We start from the raw sequence: 21497 nt of genomic DNA on the forward strand, positions 1-21497 counted from the left end.
CATCAATCTTGCATTCTGGACATAGGAAGCTTCCTTTTACAATGTCAGACCACCAGACCACCTAGTCCATTTCTACCTTGTATTCGCCATGACCCGTTCAGGATCTCAGACAGTTTCACATCACCAGCTCCCTGGTGAGGCATGGCCCTGAACCTGCAGGTGACTGCAAGCCCAGCTAGATCCGTTGGTCCGAGCATGATGCTGATAATGCCCAGGTTTCAAGTTTGCTCCCTGTATGTGACAGCTGCATATTCCTGTATTGCAGGGGCTTGGACTCGCTGATCCTCGAGGTCCCTTTCAGCTCTGCAATTCTACACTTCTAACCTGCAGGCTGGAGCTGCCTTGAAGAAGTTCAACTCTGCACATGCTCAGAGGCTCCCCCCTCTCTTCCACATTGCTTCAAAGGGTCCAAGAGCAAAGCTAAACTACTGGGGACAGGCAGGAAATGGGGGCTCGGCCTTGCTCAAACTATCTTAAAGTCCTGGCACCCACCCACCCACATCTTCTCTCTTCTTTTAATCGTCTCCTGTCTCCCCCCCCCCTTTTGCCTCGTTTCCCCTTCCTCCTTCCTACAGAAGCGCGGAGATGCCATAGTAACTAGCCCGGGTAAGGGCAGAAGTGCAGGAGGAGAGTTGGCAAGGGAGGCCCGGCTGGCGGGCGCCACAGCGCCCCCTGTCTGCGCTCCGCGCGCGCTCCGCGGCGAAAGCAGCAAATGGCTCTGGATTCGCGAGCTCCTTTGTGTGGAGCACACTCGCAGCGAAGCGGCCGAGGCGCACGCCGGCTGCCTCCTCTCCGCCCTGCCGCCAGCGACGCGGGGCAGCCCTGCTGGAGCCGGGGGTCCGCCTCAGTCCGAAACCCAGCGGCTCGACTGTAGCTAGCGGGGGCTGGTGCTTTTTCCCCTCCGGCTCTCTCCCTTGACTCCTCTCGAGGCAGGGAAATAAAGACCTCCGAAATAAAGCCGCTGCAAAGAGAGCGGAGAGAGCGAGCGAGAGGGCGCGGGCTGGGCAGGGAGAGGCGAGGGCGCCAACTCTCCTCAGGCGCAGCGCGGTCCTGGGCTGCTTCGGCGAGCGGCGCGTGTGGGGACAACGGAACTCCTCGAAGTTACCTGCCCCGCCGTGAGAGAGAGAGAGAGAGAGGAGGCGGCTTTTGCTTCAGGTAGCCGTCGCCGCGCCCGGCAAGACCGGTGCTTTTGGGAAGAGTTTCTCTTCCCTCCCACCAGCCCTTCTTCTCTTTTACGAACCGCAAACGGATGTGAGGCGGGGAAGGTGTTTCTTTCCCACCCCCCTCCTGCTTCTCCTCAGGCACCTCAGTTTTCAGGGGTTTCCCCGCCCCCCGATTGCTCTCTCGCTCGCTCGCTCTCTCGTTTTGTTTTGTTTTGCCTGAACGCCGACACGAAGCGGGAAGACGAGGAGTTTGCTTGATGTTTTAGTGCGATGGACGTACGGTTTTACTCGCCGCCGCCTCAGCCGCCGCCTCAGCAGCCGCCGCCACCCTCGCAGTCCGCCGCCGCTCCGGAGACCCCTTGCCTGGGACCTTCTCCTTGCCTGGACCCCTACTACTGCAACAAGGTGATTCGGCGTGAGGGGGGGCCCTGGCTACCCCCACCCCACCCTCTCTCTTTCCTCGAAGGGAGTTTGGCTTGGTTGGCAGATGGCTGGGCAGCTTGAGCGAGACTTGGAGCGGGGCAGGTTGCAGGCTGGAGCCAAAGGCACCACCAGCGCCGTGTGTGTGTGTGTGTGTGTGTGTGTGTGTTTGTGTGTGTGTGTCTGCTTGCCTTGCCGTTGTGCAATGTTTGTGTTGTGCGCGACGGCGGGGGAGGCAACTGGGCGCTTTTGCGAAGCCCCTCTCGGCCTGTTGTGTGGGGTGGCCTGGGCGCCTTCAAAATGCAAATCCATGAATTGGCCGAGGGGGGGGAGGGGGGAGGGGGAGAGAGAAAGCCGCCTCGGGCTCACAGCCCTTACTCGTGAGTAAGTCCCATGGCAATTTATGGAGAATCCAACGTAGGGCAATGCTCCCGGGACTGCAGCCCTGCCTAAGCGCAAAGTCTTTTTTCGAGTGCCCCCCCCCTCCACGCTTGGGATGCTTATGCGGGAGATTTAAATTCACCCCTCTTTTGGGTGTTACTTTAGGGGAGGGAGACTCGAAGGACAAAGCGTGGTCAGATCGCAGGCTGGACAGGGTTGGGGTGGGTGGGAGACTGTGGGGGGGGGTCCCAAATTGCAGAAGCGTGGCAAGTTTTGAATCGACTAGAAGGAAGCCCAGAATCAAACTGCATCCATTCCCTTTATAACTTGATTCAGCGCCATCAGAACAAGTTTTCTCCTAAGTAGGAAAGACGAGGCGAAATTTGCAAAGCCCTGGGCAGGGCAGAAAGAGAGTGGAGTGTACTGCTCAAGAGTTTCGCGGGACTTATTCCAAGTATGTGTGCATAGGGTTGCAGTCCGGGTCGTCGTTTTCTCCTGTCTGGTTTTGTGCTACAATCTTTAACGCTTAAGGCTTCTGCCCCAGAACTTCAGGGCCACTGATTCCTTATTTTCCACATTCTTATTTCTCCCTGGCTTCGGCCAGCTGCTAATACTACTATGCATGATGTGCAACTCCCTCCACCCTCCTCTGTTGTAGAATGGGCAGTGCTGGCCATAGGAAATAATCAGGAAGTGCAAGCTTTCCAAAACACTCCCCGAGGAGGGGAGAGGAACAGAACTGCGAGCAAGCATTGGTAGTAAGATTTGTTTAAACCTGGGTGCCTGTTAAGCTTTTGTTTAAGCGCATAGGCTGGAAGGCTGGAGCTTTTGCAGGCAGCACCAGATCTTTTTGTGTATGTGCCATATAAACTCCACATCTGACTAATCAGCACCTGGCTATTCCTTGCTTGTTGGTGATTCTGTGCTTGGTTTGATTTGCAACAGAGAAGGCATTAAAGATGCCTTTTTACAAAAGGGGAGTGTGTTCACTTTATGTTCGAAAGTGGAGTGTGGGCATAAGCCCTGGGGTTTTTGTCTGTTGTCACCGGTGTGTTTGTGTTTAGGAGCTATTTCAAGTGTTTGTCTAAGGCAAATTGCACCTAGACATAGTGCTGTAAATACAGACTTCTGTTTTGCTGCTTGTTTTAAGAACACAAACTGTTGCACTGTGATAAAGACCCATTCACTTTTCAGGAAATATTTCCTGCATGATATCATCTGTCATTCATTATTTGAGGAACCCTGATGAGGACAAGACTTAAGAGTGTCCTAACATCTTAAACTTGGAGCTTGATGGCAGAAATTCATTAGGTAGATTTGTGTACAGTGATCATCTGGGCTGTAGCACTTGGGCTTTTAATTGTTATAATCAAGTAAAACCCTTCCTTTGAAAAAGTTACCTCTTTTATAAAGAAAGAAAGAAAAGATTTAAGTTTGGATAGCAGGAATGAACCCTCTTTATGTGCCAGGCTGTTCATGTGCTGAGGCTTCTTAAGTATTGAGCAATGATGATTATAGAACTACTTTCACTCTGTGACTTGCCACTATAAAATATAATCTCGATTATCTTTTATTGTGAATTGTAAGCCTGCCATGCTGAAAAGTAAAGAAGCATTGGGTAGAATTAATGACATAAGCGCCAAAGTGCCTGAAGAGCCATTTGGCAATGAAAACTGGACGAACGGTTATTAAATCTACCAGTGATTTAAAGCTTCAAAAAGAAGGTAATGACTTGAATACACATTTCGCTCATCATACTCAAGATGGTGAGCCAGATTTAATTTAAAAGTTAAATGCTTTGGAAAATCAGGAATTACGTTAATATATTAAATCATTTTCCAATTAAGTGCTTTAAATCATTTTGGGTGGCTATCATTTTTGATTGAATAAATTAATTTAGAAAGCTTCCCCCCTTCTCTGTTTGCCCTATGTTCCTAGTCAGTTTTTTATTTGCCACCCCCCCCCCAAAAAAACCTGGTTAAGTCCAAGCATAAAGAAGCAAACTTCTTTTGACTCTGAAAATGAGGCACTCTATTTAACTTAGTCAGGACTGATAATGAATTTCAGAAATGCTCAGTTGTAAGACTTGCTCTGTTCTTCCTTCCTTCTTTCTTTCTTTCTTTCTTTCTTTCTTTCTTTCTTTCTTTCTTTCTCTTTTTCTAAGCTTAGGAATGACATACCAGGAATGTTTCTTGTAAAACAACATTCTTCAAGCAATGTATATCTCTGTCAAACAGCCCTGCCAATGACCATTGATTATAGAAAATGGACTTAGAGTAGCTTTGCTGGCTGGGCCCCTATGAGGCATGTGTTGACTGAACATCTCATTTTCCTCCAGTCCCTCAGCCCTATCTATCCAGGCTGATTAACGTTGTTATAAAGCCTTAACTTTATGTGTGCTGTTGTTCTTGGGTACAAAGAACATTTTTATGAACAGCTGTTGGATAATTTCCCCCCTAAATACTGCATCATCTTTAGCAGATTTTATGAGTACAGATGCAACGGGAAGCCCTATAACCTAAAACACTAATAGCAGACATGCCTGTGTTCACCGTTTCCTCTAAACTTTCAAGCTGATTAGACATTGCAGGGCAAACTTGTTTGCTTTGTATAAACTGTACTATAAGCTGCATTTACTTCAGAGTGATCCCTTTTAAGCCAGTAGAGTGGATCACAGTCTTAAACTTGTTTGAAATGATTGACAATCAATCAGTGATCCTCGGGTGCAGGTCTTCTGACATACAATGTCATAGTTCATGTGTAGTATAAGAGTTGGCCGTATCTACATACGTTTGTGGCGCAAGTTAAAATGAATCACCCTTGGCCATGTTTAAAATAACATACAATAGTATAGATCTTTCTGCTCTGCTGATTTTTCTGTTGGCTGTCTTTGTTTCAAAAGATGACTGAGGTCTTTATAAACTTAAAAATAATGTCCCGAAACATTTTAGTTGGCCATTGCCATGTTTTGCCTTTCTGCATAGTGTGCTTTGTACGTATTGTATTGGATCATGTTTCTTTCCCATCAAAACCTCAGAGGGAGAAAAGTGAAAGAACAATGCAAACAATGTTGGTTATGGCAACTGTGTGAGGTATCTCTTGTACAAACAGAGAGAATGGATGGTATGCTGCTGTATATAGGTCAGCCTCTGAAATAACATAGTGAAGCTCATAGGCTGGGCAGGCAGATTTAGACTTGAGGTAATATGGTTTACCTCTGAAACTTCCAGGAGAGCTGTTTAGGGATGGCAGCCTAGATCCTCATAACTTAAATTTCCCTGGAAACAATTCTGTTGTTATATGCACAGGGCATGAGCACAGCAGTAAAATAACTCACTAGCCTTCTGCTGTTTAGAGATGTCATGCCTTTAGTTTGAAGATATATCCATAAAAACCAGTATTTACTCCTTACATATACTCATTTCTTAAGTACTGTGAGTAGACGGATGCTTATAATTTTTGTAAAGTTGCTGTTATTTTGAGCACAGCTGAACTGTTTAAGTATCTGCTTTAATATGATTTTGTTTTGACACTGGTAATAACAGAGATGGTGACTTATGCCAACAACAGGAGGGGCATAATGGCCTTTATGGCTCCCAGTAGCTAGCATTGCAAAATTATGTACGGATTTTCTTCCACCCCCTGAGATTTACTGGTAAATATATATATATGCCCATGGCTCATTTGCTGTTTACCTCTTTATACTTGTCAATGCAGTGGAAAAATACAAGCTGATTAGATAGAGAGAGAGAAAAACCTAGACTAAACAAAATGGGGGTAGGGAGCAATGCAACATAAGGAAATGAGTACATAAAACTTCTTTGTGGGCAAGTAGTATTTTAAAACTTCTTTGTGACTCCATAGTCAGAAAACCATCGTACTTACAACAAAGATTCTTGTTAGTCTTTAAGGAGCTATAAGACTCTTTGATATCTATGTTGCAATCTACAACACAGTGCAAAACAATTACCCCTTGGAAAATGTTTATAGTGTTTATTTTGCTATTGTATCTTTATCATGCCAAACCAAAACTAAAATTGAGCTCTTTATAAAATGTCCCAAAAGTGTATCTCTTTCACAAGCATGCTTTGTTTCTGATGCCTGGTAGTCAAACTCCTACTCCCCATTGAATTCTAGGAGAGTCCCTCAGGAAAACTCTAAAGTGCTTACGTAGCTAATATTTTGAGAAATTTCAACATCTGTGTGGAATCAATTGGGTGTTGAATAAATTTTGTTCTTTATTATTTTCTTGAAAGGGTAGTTTTGGGTGCTCGCAAAACATTTTTACTCCATTTTTACTCTTAAAGAGAGAGAAACTGTGCTTGTATTACTGATTTGTTGTGTTGATGTTCTTAATAAGTTTTGATACATTTTATGGTACCAGTTAATGGCCACTACTTATTGTGGACAAATTAGATTGCAGTAGTCCAAAGAAGCTCAACAACTTTTGTTCCCCTAAAAAAAGCTGAACAACTTTGACCTGAACCCCCCAAAAGGGGGTAGATCACTGCCAGTTTTTAACTCTGTGAGTAGATCACAGTCTCTTGGGAGTTGGCTGCCCCTGACATAGTGAGTTAGATTCTCTAATCTGTGTGTAATAATGAGTGGCTCAGACCATCACTTTACCTATAAGCAGTGACTTCTGCCAGTCCTCTCTTGGGAAAGGCCTGCACGAAACATATTCTCGTGAATGGATTCAGCAGGAGCTCTAGATTCCCATTCATTGCAATTCTTATGCAGCTGAAATATTTGCTGTGTTGACCATGTTGAACTAGGACATGGATGAGGCTCTTCAGATGCAGTTGAACTCCAGTTCCCATTAGCTCCAGCCAGTCTGTGGTCAGGAATTATGGGAATTGTAGTCCAGCAACACCCGGAGTCTCACAGGTTTCCCAAACCCTGGTGTGGGGAAATCAGGATATATTGTGCAGCTTGACCTGTCACGGTTTGAGATTTTTCAGCTCGTATGTCCTGATCTTGAAAGGCTTGTGTCCTCTGATACCAAAAACTATTAGATAGCACAGAGCTATTTTCACAGTTACTTTTTTTAACAAACCAACCACAGAAGTTTTGATAATAACATAACATAATAAAATATATTTAGGCTCCCTACCAAGGATACAAACCTAGTAAATGAAATGCCATTGATTCCAATAGACTTTGCTCAGAGGCATGTCTGTTTAGGATTAGGGTCTGAATACTTGCATTAGGTGAGAGACCAGAATTCCTGAAACTCTATATCCAAGGCTGACACAATAGCACATACTGAATACTCCTAGCACAAGCTTTCCCCTTTCAATCAGGGTTTCACAAACTTTTAATAGAAAGTAGGCATCCATTCTCTTCTATCCATGCTCTTTGTGTCAAAACATATAACGGTGGCAATTTCTGACATTATTATTTTTTTACAAGAGTGATGCTTGCTCTGTGTGGATGTTTTCATTAAGGAATTGTTATTCATTAAGAAACCTGTTATAAGCTGATCAGTAAATGAGGTTCTCAATGCAAGTGCCAATAAACAGTTAATTATAGACAGCGAGACATGGAATTTGCTTAACCCAAATGAGTTTTTCTGGTGGTAACATTTTTCCCCTACAACATTGGGCTTGAAAATGGCAACCTTGTAATATACTCTGCAATGAAAAGTACATTCCAGTTTGGCAACAGATTAGACAAAAAATTCTGTTCAGTTTGTTGTCTGTGCTGCACTGTTCAGCGTAAAGTGGATAAATGCTCTGGGCTGAAGATACATCTTTTGTACTTGCATTTTAAATGTCTGTTTGTATGTAGTCCTTTCATGTTCTTTTGCATATATATGCAAATATATAGATATAGATATATAGTTACTTTCTTCAAATCTACTTTAGTGTATAAACCAAGTGAAGTTTGTTTTTGTATAATTGCTGTGCCCCAACCTCTTGTCCAACCATTTGATTTTGTTGGTTGTTGGGTCGCCAGTCTTGAAATGATTCTGAATAGCTTGCATATCCATATTTGTGTATGAAACATGTTGGATTACCTTCACACTAGAAACCAGTAGCCAACGATTAGCCAGTTTTGTTTAAATTGATGCACACACTATACATATATACTGTAGCTATTGGCTGTGTGCAATACATCTCACTAGTGTTTAAACAACTGCATTGTCTCCTGGTCTATTTCTGAGTACAAATTAGTTACTGCCATTATACAAACAACTTGGCATGATGGTACTGAAGGACTGCCTTCTTCCTCATGGACTGCCTGAATGGTGAACTTCTCCTTGGAGTTCCTTTGCCCACAGAACTGGCCCTGCCATTAGACAAAGTGACATTAAGCTGCCTCAGGCATCTGATTTTGGCTGTCACGAAAGGGCAGCAAATTATTTAATTTATTATTATTATTTTTTAAAGAGGGGGAGAGATGCTTACCAAAATAAGTGGTTGTGGGTACCTTTGAGCATACTATATCCTGTTCTGTCTCAGACAGCAAAATGTTTGGGACTGGCTTTGTTCTCTGAGTCCCCAGCCTTTGAAGGTATGGTGGATGGTCTGGCCTTTTCTGTTGAAAGGCCTTTTCTGTGGTGGTGACTCAATTATGGAACAGTATCCCCAGGGCAGCTTCTTTGTCCTAGTATTCATTGGGGTTTTTTGTTTTATCAAGTGAAGACAGTTTTATTTGCTCAGGCCTTTTACATTTGGTGGTTGTGCTAAGGTACAACTGGTTGTTGTTCATATTGTATCAAATTTTTTTGGTCAGCAGTTTAACTACGTAGCATGAATTAATCTGAAAGCCTTTTGACAGAACAGCAGGATAGGCAATCTTTGGAATAAGTGAATAAAAGTATCAGTCATTCCTGTCCCTATCACTTCTTTGGCTGGCTTGTCCCATAGACCATAATGTCACTGAAGACAACAGCAACTTGTCATGAGAAGCCCTGTATCAGTTTCTCCCCTCAGTATACTGCCACCTTGTTTATTCAATACATAGGCCTTTCTCAGGACTGCACACACCACACATTTAAACCACTGGGAGCTGTAGTTTACCCTTCACAGTGCCCAGTACCCTTAACAACATATAATTCCAATGATTCTTTGGGAAAGTCATGTGCTTTGAATGTGTGGTGCTTACACAACCTCTGTCTCCTTTGCCTAACATTCTCTGCTTTTCAGTTAATTGTCTTCCATTTCTCAGCCACCACATCCTGACTTTAAACCTCCTTCTTAGCCCTCTGCTTTGACATTGCCCAGCACTTCTGTCCTTCCTATCTTATCCCTCAAAGCTGCATAAGCTATGGATGGGCAACTGGTCCAGATGCCATTGGACTCTAATGCAGGGGTAGGCAACCTAAGGCCCATGGGCCAGATGCGGCCCAATTGCCTTCTCAATCTGGCCCACGGACGGTCCGGGAATCAGCATGTTTTTACATGAGTAGAATGTGTCCTTTTATTTAAAATGCATCTCTGGGTTATTTGTGGGGCATAGGAATTTGTTCACCCCCCCCCCAAATATAGTCTGGCTCACCACATGGTCTGAAGGATAGTGGACCGGCCCATGGTTGAAAAAGGTTGCTGACCCCTGGTCTAATGCCTATCAGGGATGAAGGGAGTTGTCGTCTAACAACATCTGGAGGGCCACAGGCAGCTTACACTGGTATTAACTTTTCCTGCAGTGAGCCTTGTGTAGAGGTTTCAGTGATGCAAGCCAGATAATTTTCTAGTACTTTTATTTTCCATGGGAAATTTTCCATTTCTTAAATTCATTAGTAATGTTGTCAATATCTAATACCATATTGGGCAAGCTTGGAAGCTTTTAACTTCGTTGACTAACTAGAACTACAATAAACATGCTAAATTAGATAACATCAAGAGCATCAGAAAAAAATTGTGTGCAAACTGATTCTTTTCTGATGCATCGGGGGGGGGGGGATCCAATTCTTCTAAAAAGAAGCCCACATCACTGGAAGTTTTCTCTATTTTCCTATCTTCTCCCTGGTATTCTTATCCTGTCTCTAAGCTATGTATTTCCTCAGCTAAACCTAACCTCCTAGAAAATGCCTCACTCCACACAACCCCAACCTCTCTGGGGCACAAATGGTAGGAGGGAAATAGGACAGGCAAAACAAGAACAACCAAAAAAACCTGTGTACTATTTGTATACTTAATTTGTTGAAGTCAATTATATCCAATTCAGCGTTGTTTTCAAAGGTATATAAGGTACTGGCAACATACAGGGATTTATGTGTCCAAGGTGGGCCAGTGAGCACTGGCAGAGGAAGAGGAGTGCGGGGGGAGCGCAACGCCCCCAGCAGCACAACCCCCAGGTTGCCATCACGGCTGCTCCCCCATCTGCACTGGGCGCCCCGCCTCCGCAGGTGATGTGACCCGCCCCCAGGACACGCGCCCTGCCCCTGCGGGCGGTGCACCCCACCCCCGCCAGCTCTCCGCCACTGCCAGTGCATACTGTCGTTCATGTAATGGGTTTCTCAACATTTGGAGGAAATGCCTCCATTGTGCATGTGTTGGGCAAATGGTAGAGTCCTCCTCCTTTTCCTTATTGAAACTGATACTATCGAAAGAGGGATACACTGTGTGGAAACAGCAATACCAGGGTATAGGCATCCTGCATATGGTGGTTCTGTCTGTGCTAAGGATCAAAGGCTTCCCCTCACTCATTCCAGCTTTCTCTCTACCTGTGCTCACTTTCTCACTGTTTTCCACAATAGAGGAGCATAGGACGCTATCCATATCTAGCATGCCTACTTGATTCTTTTGGACGCTAGTCTTTCTGCTGTGCTCGAAGAGAAGTTGATGTCCCTGCTGTCATTAGATGGGAAAGGGGATTTGGTATAAGAACATGAATTTCATTTCTTTTTTCTGCTGTGGACAGTGCTGAGGTAATCCATTGGTGTGTCATCTAGGGCAGCGAGGGTCAGAAGATACAGTGGGATCATCACCTACTGGTAGAACTTTGGGTAATTTGCAATAGAATGGATGGATTTCTGCCCCCTAATTGCTAAACAAGAGCAATACACCAAAACGATCCTTCTCCAGATTAGACTGCTAAAGTGAAAAAAAGAAGATTTCAATAACCATGAATGGATTTTTATGTGAAAGGACTGTGAATTCAGCTTATTTCTGGTACTCAAAGCAAATCCTTGTGCTCAGTAGCTGCTCAGAGGGAGGCTCCATGTTCTTGGGTATTCCTTTGGAGCAGGCTATTGCTTTCTTGCCCTACATACACACAGAGGAGGATCACTTTGTCTAATCCATGTAGAATTTGATTTATAGTTATAAAACATACATAAAGGGAGAAAAGAACTATCATTTTACAGGTTTCTGTGTTATATATTGTGGTTAGGCTGAGTGGTATCCTATGTGTTCTCATCCATTAGAGTGTCCTCTCATTCACTAGTTAGTTTCACTTTGTAAGCTTAAAGATTTCATACTCAGGGTCTCTTAACAGTTAAGGCATAGTTAATCTGTGTGGGGTAGCCAACATAATGCCGTACAGATGATATTGGACTATAGCTCTCATCAGCTCTAGCCATCATAGCCAATGGCCAAGGATGATAAGAGATGTAGTCCAAGAGATGTATACGGAGGGCATCATGTTGATTACTCCTGATCTATACTGAGCAATCCTCTCTGGGTTAAGAACATAAGTAATAAGTAGTTACTTGCCTATGCTTTGGAAGAATCCTAACAACACTCACACACTAGTATTCCTCCAGAAACTGAACAGTCTATCTTCTGCCCATCTCCACAAGAAAACAAATCTTTATATCTGTATGTCTTCTCACCCCGTTAGTATATGATGTTATAACTACTGAAGATGTTTTCCTAAAAATCCATATCCCTTGCCCATTTAATAGTGGAAAATAAACTACCAGTTCTGTGGTTTTCAGCTGTGAACATAATAAATGACACTATAGTTCTCCTTCTTTCAAGTTCTAGCATTGTGATACTTCAGTATTATATTCCATCACAGCCACCCTTTGCGAATGCAATCAAATTTTTGAATGGGCTATAATTCTTCCACTTTGGGCAAGGCCATCCTTATATCTGACAATAAATGTTTAATGTGTTGTATTTCTCCCCCCCTCCCCCCCCACAAAGATACATGTATTGTAAAGCTTGTCAATTTATTTCTGCATCAGTCCAGTTTTTGTTGTTTACAAGACTTGTTTTCCATGGAAGAGGCTTCCAATGTTACAAAGTCCCTTTGGCAAAGAATAAAATTAAGCTGATACACATTTTGCATATCAGCCTCAAGTAGCATGCTAAAAAAAGTGGGGGGAGCAAATGTAAAATGACAAGAAAAACTTTCAACAAAGGTACATTTTACATTTGGCAAATGCAGTAATTAAAATTAGTCATAGAAACCTACAGATAGTAGAGCTTAGCATCATAGTTAATGATTTATTTTATGTTAATGACTTTCTGCTAGGGCATAAAAGACTGCTCATAATGGACTCTCAATGCTCTATTCAGTTGCCAAGGATAATGGGATAATCTTCCCCAAAATTAAGCTTTTTTTGAAGTATATTATGCTGTTATTTTTCAAGTTAACTCTTCAAAATTTATTGCAGCACTAATCTTTCAAGACCTACTTGTATCCTTAATGGAAATGTGTTTTAGAAACATCAGGTTCCTTGCTCGTTAACCAGGTCAGTTAATTATGTTGGAAATGTTTCATTTTATGTTTAGTTTTATATTCTAGAGATTAATATTCATGAAGTGGAAGTCTTAAATGTGGCGTTAGGTTCTGTGCTGAAGCTGTAGATGTTCTAGTGGATTGCTTAAGTGAAGGGGTTGGAATATAAAGCTTTTTAGAAATTTCCAACCCATAACTAACTGACCAGTAGTGAAACCATTTTTTTCATTTTGGACTAGGGTGTTTGTGGGTTCTTTTTTAAAATAATGTTGATAATTGGTTATAACCAACACTATATTTCAATAACAGATAATTTGCCTACTGAAGTTTGCATAATGTGCTAATCATGTCTAGTGGTTAATAAAGGCCTCCTCTCTCACTCCCCTGATGGCTATAAAAGGCTATTATGTTTGTGGCAGCAGTTCAGGTACAGCTGCTGTGTGTTAATAATGCATCATTGTCCCACTAATAAACACAGCAAAGGTCATCACCCTAAGCACCTAAAATACCTATTTTCTATCCAAAATATTTATTAACACCTTAAAAGCATATCTATTCATTTTAGTTAACTGTATGTGAGTTAATGACACTCATAGCTTCTTGTGTATCAAAGCTTTTGACTCCTCTGTTGTACTGTGGACATATGTTAGTGTTGTAGGTAATCTTTTACTGCTATGTTCCCTTCCCCCACCCCTGCCCATTTTAGCAAGCTGTGCAGTATGTCAAGACTGGTCTGGCATTGTACAATTAACTAGATATGCTGCTTAGTAGTAATGCTTAGTTTTTAGGTGGCTTAGTTGAAGATCATAGGATAAGAGATCAGGCTGGTGGGATGAGGGACAGGGGCTTTTCTACCATTGCCCTATAGCTATGGAACCCCCGTGCCGAAATGTACAAGCAGCCTCCTCCCTGAGAGTGTTTAGGTGGCCTCTGAAAACATTTTTGTTTAGGATTGCTTTTAATGAGGGGTTTTAATAGGCAGTAGTCCCTGTTTTTAGTCTTTGGGGTGGCTGTATTATAGGGACAGAAATCCAATCACCTAGAAAGATATGAAATGTTACCATGGTGCTGTTTACATTTTATATGGTTTTAAATTGTTTTAAAAGTTGCCAGCTATCGGGGGAAATACTGAATTTTGAACAGCACCTAGTAAAAGTATTAAATAAGTAAAAAAATAAATGAATACACAGTCTTGAAGACTGGCTGACAGTAATCATAGTTAAAATGTAGTGACGTTAATTTGTGTGTGTGGCCAGGCACACATGAGTAGGGTGTGGATGAGTTTCTTGCATCTGTTTGTGCAGTACACTTATTTAAGTTTTAGTTTAGTGCTCTGTGCTGTATGTCCATGGCCTATTTGTTACTCACATATTCCCTTTTAAAAGGCAGGGATTGCTGTATTCATAAAGGCTTTATAAAATATACTTTCTCCAGACAAAGAGGATTCACATGGGATTTCCATTTTGCCAAGGAAACATGCAAATCAATAGGCCAGCACTTATCTGCATTGAAATTAGGTATACTGTAATTTATGGGCATAGCAATATTTTTTCCTCTGTGTTCCATAGCCTAACATTCTTTAAGGTAACCCTGGTTATGTCTCCTTGGAGAGAAGCAACTGAACAAATCTCATTTTCATATCATGTGCTATTGTCTCATGTTTTCTGTTACTCATTTTGATAACCTTGCATTTCTCCCCTCCTGTTTTGATTTGGAAACAAATGTTCAGAGAGCAGAGTGATTCAACTGTGTTTCTATCATCAAGAGAAATGAGAAAAGCCTGACTAACTGAAGGAGTTGTATTTGTGCCGTACACAGCACACAACAGTTCATTTGTCATGGTTTAAATATATAATACAGACAATAAAATGTGTGCAGGCACAGTTGTGATATATGTAGTGTCTGGCCCCGTTCCTATTGTTCGTGGTCTCTACGGTTGTCATACATTGTTCTTTGCACATCATCCCCTTACTTTGACACAATTTCTAGCTTTCAGTGCTGCAGCATTTTCATTGCACAATATACATGAGTTTGACAGGGTGTGTTGAGGACAACTCTGGCAAGCAATTGATATTTTGAAGTGGCAAGCGTTTCAGCAGCTGCTTGCTTGTGAAAAAGGAATGATAAGATATACTGTATTGTTAGTTTCAGGCAAAGCATTAAGGTTTAAGCTCTGTAAAAATGTACACATTATTCGTCAGTGGTGAAGCAAGTCTTTTATGTTTTTTAGAGCTTAGCTCCCTAGCTGATGTGAACTAGAATGACATTGGTTTAATGGTCAGTAAATGAATAGGAGTACTTTGAATTTGAACTGCTGCCAATTTTGCACCAACAAAGAAACTGACAAAAGAAAGATTTTATGTGAAATGCAAAGCGCAAGAAATGTTTTGGAGGGAGAGGAGTAGCAAAACTCCAAAAGAAATATTCTTTAAGGCAGCGTATAATTTAAATGATACCAAAATGGTTAAATTATATTCATTTCATGTGGCTCAACAGTTTTGGACATAAGCTGTTACATTTAATGTCTTGCAGAACTTGTGTGTCTGCCCAGTCTTTTAGAATATATCTGTGTGGAATTCACAGTGTGTTTTTCTAAGTACCGCACTGTGCCCTGAAGGCCTGTTGGAAGAACATTAGAGTTGTCCACTGCTGGGGTTCCCAAGTATCTCTCGCTATCTGGTAGTGCGAAATTGTAGTTTAATCAGTTGTGGCATTTCCAGTGTGTAACATTCATTAGCAAGGCAATTTGTCATGACTGTTAATAGTCAGAATGCATCTGTTCTCCTCCTCAGTCACTGACCATGATAGGTACAAAGGCAAATATTTCCATTTCTGAACTTAACTTCTACTGAATTGTAATCCATGGTTAACTGCTTCAAGATGCATGCACCAGCAGCACATCAACAGGACTATGTTTCCCCGACTCTGCTTTTTATAGGTTTTCCCCCCATAAAGTATATTAAAGGCATTAAAGGGTAGGCATTCTTTGATTAGTTGTTAAGCAGGAACTGTAAGTTATGGGTGTAGTATTATCTATATTCTAAGAATAACACTATTTAGAATCATATATTAAAATGCATGAATACATATATATAAATAATAGCAAGTATATAGTCTGCCAGTGATTATTTATTTGGAGTGCTTCACTGATTTTATATTCACTTAATATTTTAGAGCCAAAATCTTCCTTTAAATTAAAAAAGAAAAAAACTATTATTGTACATAGCAATATGATCAAGATCTAATTAGAAAAACTTTATATGTCCACCCTACCCCTGCAAACTCCCTCGTAGTTATGGTTCTAAAAGTAATAGGTTAATTTATTTCTGTTAGATTTTTTTACACATAGATATTGCTGCTGTGAAAGACAAAACCTTTATGGTGCATTCTTAATTTTAATAAAAGGTCCTCTACATTTGATACTTAAAAAAAGAAGAAGAATCTGAACCCAATGTTGATAAAATCTCTTCCTACTGATAACAAAACTGTTACTGTTTAAGTTCTCATTTAGCAGTTAGTTGGTACGCTTCAGTGAATGTTGTCAAAAAGGCTTTTCTCTTGAGTGATAGCCTTGTAGGAATGTGAATAGAGATTTTAATTGTATATCATGTGTGTATATCAGAGTGAGTGGATTCACTGACTCTACTTAGCTACATCTTTACAGGTCAAACATGCAAAAATACTGATATATATATATATATATATATATATATATATATATATATATATATATATATATATTTGCTTTCGTAGATTTTCACGGGTACAGGAATGCAGGTTTTGGTGTCTTCGGGTGTCTTCCCGTGTAAGAGTTGGGGTGTCTAGGCGACGTTTCGACGAGGTCTCACTCGTCATCTTCAGGCTGGTGCTTTCGGCTTCTTGTTACTGGAACAGAGACCCGAAGACACCAAAACCTGCATATATATATATATATATATATATATATATGCTTAAAGATGCTGCCAACCACTGGGTTGCTTCCAGTAGTATGTACAGTACAGTACCTTCATTTTCATTATAAAGTGACCAGAGAATGCCAGGATGTATTTTTTTATAGCCTTTGCTCAGCAAAAATTTATAGCTATCGCAAAACTAGGTTTATTTTCTAAGCCAGTGAAAATTTTAGCCGAGGCCAACTCTCCTTTAGTAACGTTGTTTCTACAGTCTTGATTCACAAATCAATAAATAGGAATGCATATGATTGAATGGGACCTGACTTGGCCTGAATCTAAGGCTGATATTTTACCTAGGATTGCACAAAGTGAGGATGACTTTGAATAAAAATGCACAAGGTTCTAGAACCAATGTGCACTCTCAGCTGAGATGCCTACAGATGTGAAGATAGTGCAAGCCTCTTGCATGGGAGGAGATCTGGAAGTTCTGGTTTGTATTAGGAAGCATAATGCTTGAATTACTCTACTTTCTTGTTTCTCCCTAAAGTTTCAAACATCTAGAGTTAGCTGCCCTTTCTGTGATGATTTAATGTTCGTTTTATACCACAAGGGCACTAAGCATTATAACAGTGTTGAAAAGTGACATTCTAACCAGGAAGCATAAAGCCTAATCAGGGGTCAGCAAACTTTTTCAGCAGGGGGCCAGTCCACTGTCCCTCAGACCTTGTGGGGGGCCAGACTATATTTTGAAAAAAACATATAAACGAATTCCTATGCCCCACAAATAACCCAGAGGTGCATTTTAAATAAAAGCACACATTCTACTCATATTAAAACACACTGATTCCCGAACCAGGCCGGATTTAGAAGGCGATTGGGCCAGATCCGGCCCCCGGGCCTTGGTTTGCCTACCCATGGCCTAAGTGTTAAACTACATATTACATTGAAAATCAATAGAGTACTGTGGTTTCCTTAACATTATTTAAAATTGAAATGAACCTATTATTGGGAGAGGGGCTGCCAGCTAGTTTGCAATGGTGGTGTTGAAGTTGCCCTCCTCCTCTCAATTGTTTTTACTCATATTGCCCACTGTGGTTTGCCTTATGAAGGGAATACCCCACCAGGCAAACAGCAGTTGCCCTTTGAAAAAGGGAAACTTGGCCCCACTCCAAAAAGATTGGCAGCTTCCAACAGCTCAGTTTGGGAAAAGAAGTCAGAGAATCCAATCACAGTGTTTCATGTAAAGTGTAGCTTGTCCTTGAGTAGACTGAACAGGGCAGAAGTCAAAGGAATTTGTGACATCCCTGTAGCCTTTATCATCTTTACCCCGGTTCTGTTCTTAGTACCCCAGAAAGTCAACTGGATTTACCTCACGATTAGATCTTCCTTCAGATATTTGAGGAATCAATAGGTGATATCACTTGCTGCAAACAGTAAAACGCTTGCATACTATGACGTAGTAGAAATCTCATTAGGGTGCTTAGGTTCCAATCTTCAAGGCTGACCCTAATACAGGGTTGGCACACTGTCTCTGAAACTTGCTCATGAGCAACACAACATCAACACAGGCCGGAAAAAACATTTACCTGGATCAGACACTCCTGTATATGTTAACTGTGAAAGTACAGTAATTTTCTATAAAATGCATTGAACATTTAATTGCAGTCGGGTGAAATGTGGAGAAAAAGTTATCTCTGCTTGCCTTGGCTGTTAATTAGGGAGGTAGGCCAACCCTGTCTTTATTTCAGTATAGTGTAAGATCTGATTCCCCCCCCCCTTAAGTCTTTAGAGATTTGTAATAGTTCAGCATGGTTTGTAGTTGTCAGACACTCTGGTGTTTTAAGATTGTTGGTGTTATTCATGGGTTTTGTCTGTACTTTTGTTTTGTTATGACACTGTGTTTCAGATGGAATTTATCTACCTTGCTCTTAAATGGATATGATATATCAATTGATTAAAAATAGTTTTACTTACTGAATAAATATCTTACATAGCACCAGGAGGTCCATAGTACCAGGTGGTAGGTATGAATTTAAAGTCTTTATTTCTATGCACGTAGCAGTAGATGCTGTAAGGACTACAGGGAACATAGGAAGCTAGCTCCACTGGAAGACCTTTAAGACCTGGTTGTAGCTGTATAGGACCCTGCCTAAGAAATTGACTCAAGGCCTGCTTAGGATATTGGGCTTTAGTGAGCAACATGTACTTTCCATTAGGAAAACAGGTAGATTTGGGTCTTGATGAAACAAATTACAGGTACAAATTTAGAAATAGTCTTAACATGTCTGTAATTTAATTTGTTGTATCTTGACTCTCTATGTTTTTTGGGAATGAGATTTGATACTGAGGCCAGGGAAATGGGTGTCAGGGGACGCTGGGGAATGTCAGCAGACAGTTCAGAAAAGTAAGAACTAGATCCAGAAAGAACTTTGTCAGAGGGCAACTAGAACGTACGGGGTGGTGGAGGAACTAGCATGCTTTCCACACTGCTTTCTCTCACACAATAACTTAACACATAATTGGAACACCTCAGGTTAAGTACTTAATTCATTCTGGAGGTCTGTTCTTAACCTGAAACTGTTCTTAACCTGAAGCACCACTTTAGCTAATGGTGCCTCCTGCTGCTGCTGCGCAGCTGCTGCACGATTTCTGTTCTCATCCTGAAGCAAAATTCTTAACCCAAGGTAATATTTCTGGCTTAGCGGAGTCTGTAACCTGAAGCGTATGTAACCCAAGGTACCACTGTAAAGTTTTTGTTGATGTTTGACCAGTCCTGGACTCTAGGAATGTGTTCTAGTTTTGCCTAATGATGCTTACTTCTGACTAAGGAATGTAGCCTTTGCCAGTGAATGAACCAATTATTATTTGGCTTTTTCTTTTTTATATTCCAAGTGTAAAAATAGAAATTTTGTTTACAAATACAGGAGCAAGGAAAGGGGGATGTCACATCCCATTGCTAACCTTATTTATTTCTCTGTGATGAAAACTTCTGGTCTGTACTCTGCTTATGTATAATCCCCAGCAGGAAAAACTGAAACTAGCCTATGACACGGTTTGCTCACAGCACATCACAAATTGTTACAAAACAAAACAAAACAAAACATGAAACCCATTGAATTACACTGCAGAATGGTACAGTATCTGTGTTCCTGGGAATAATCCTGGGTGATTCATTCAGGAGAATGCTGTCAGATTAACTTGTGCTGTGTTCTCACCAAACTGAGGTAAATATACAGAAGGTAAAATTACCATTAGTGAAGAAACTTCAGTTAAATGTGTGTTGCTTTTTACAGCATACTCTCATTGTCTTCACTTTCTTTCATGGCGTCCCCTGACTTTGATGCAGAAAGGGCTCATTTTTAATGCTTTCCAGTGTGACAGTCAGTCTGTGCTGAAAACTGCAGCCATCTAGTTGCAAGCTGAAGTTAGTCCGTATTTATTTTAGCACAACGCTGTTACAATCTCATATTTATCCAGTTAATACAACAGTATAGTTTTGTTTATTGGTCAGAGAGTCAAGGTTTTGAACCAGAAGAGTTGGATGCAGTACAGCACTCTTAATAATTTCATACAAGTCATTTTGGGCCTGCTGGGAGGAAATTTGGCTTTCATAAGTCAGTGCTGTTTATACTTGCAAGTATATAGTTGGATATACTATTGTAAGTGGGTGATGGAAATTATAGCATGGAAAAGCACCTTCTAAAAGAAAGTACGTGGAAATATGTTTCATGTGAAGTCTTCTGACTGGAACACTGAATGGAAGCACTCGTGTGTTGTCGCAGTTCGTGCTTGTACTTCTGAATACTAGATTCCTGGGTAAATATCTCAAGTATGCTGTTGCCTTCTTTCCCTGCTTGTACATTTGGCTGGGATTTGAGATGCCATTTGCCCAAAACAATGCAAGTGAGTGACCTTACTCCCAGCACCAACCACCAATACCCCGTCATTCTTTAAAAAACTGCAACATGTGTCTCAAAATCAGTGGCATGGCATGCATGGTATGCTGTGAATTGTTTCTCCTCCATACTCTAGTGGTATCCAATCATAAAAGCCTAATGCATTCAGGGATCCACTCTATAGGACTGAATAAGAAGAAGTCCATTCTTTATTGTGAGATGCCATACACTGACCTTTCCAAGAATTCCAACAGTAAATACAGTATCCTTGGAATGCCTTCTGTAACAGCTTGTAGATAGCTCACTAGTAGTGAAATCCACTTAATGGTCCTAGGGCTTTTGTGCCAGTAGAGGTGTCCCCTAATGGTGCCTTTTTTTTTTTTTTTTGCAATACCTCTCCCTCCATGGCCTCAAAAATCTGTTCTAGAGGGTTTTCCAATCTGCCAGATTATCTTGTGAGTCCTGGGCACCACAGGTGGAATCTGCAAAAACATCTTCTCCACTGAATCAAAAGCCCTTGCCCAATTGAATACAACTGAAAGTTAACATTTATTTATTATACCTCACTGATGAAGTATCTGTTTTAACACATTTTTATTTCATCTATAGATAATATCATTTATGATAATTTATTATTTTTAAAATATGTATATTTTTAGAAGAAGCTCTGTTCACAGTAGCCTGGCTAATTTAGTAGTAGTTTATGTCTTGATTTCAAAAGATGAAGTCCACTTAAAAAGCAATTACCTGACAAAACATATTTGCAAGTAATTATGGCCAACCTTGCTTACAATAGTTCAACAAACCCTATATTTTCTTAACATGGTATGCAATTAGATTATGATTACACCTTCACAATGGTTTATTGTAAGAATTGAAATACACTCCGGGAGCTCTTATTGCATTTTAAACACTCTGTTTGCTTGGGACCACTGATGGCTGTCAGTAGCTCTTCCTTAATACAATCTCATCTCTCCGTTTTTACCTTCATGTGTTTTAAATTGAGTTCAGTGCCAATAAAATGCTTTCTTCTCTTTGTTTTTGAATTTTTAATGTTCCAGCACTTAAAATAGCTGAAAATGACACAATGCTAGCCACAGTTTGGTAGG

The 21497-nt window shown here is 41.1% G+C and overlaps 1 protein-coding gene across 3 annotated transcripts in view; it reads left to right on the top strand.

Moving 5' to 3' along the window:
• The first annotated feature begins 581 nt into the window (after positions 1-581).
• TOX (thymocyte selection associated high mobility group box) overlaps positions 582-21497 on the top strand; it is a 189340-nt gene continuing 168424 nt past the window's right edge. The window contains exon 1 of one of the 3 annotated variants that reach the window (XM_083517924.1): positions 582-1568. In XM_083517924.1, coding sequence (XP_083374050.1) covers positions 1434-1568 — 135 coding nt within the window. In that variant the 5' untranslated portion in view covers positions 582-1433. Of the gene's footprint in view, positions 1569-2275; positions 2419-21497 lie in introns of those variants that run through there. The other 2 variants (XM_083517925.1, XM_083517926.1) reach the window with 2 other exon arrangements.

Source organism: Podarcis liolepis (assembly GCF_965112155.1).
Source record: "Podarcis liolepis genome assembly, chromosome: 8".
NCBI classification, from domain to species: Eukaryota; Metazoa; Chordata; class Lepidosauria; order Squamata; family Lacertidae; genus Podarcis; species Podarcis liolepis.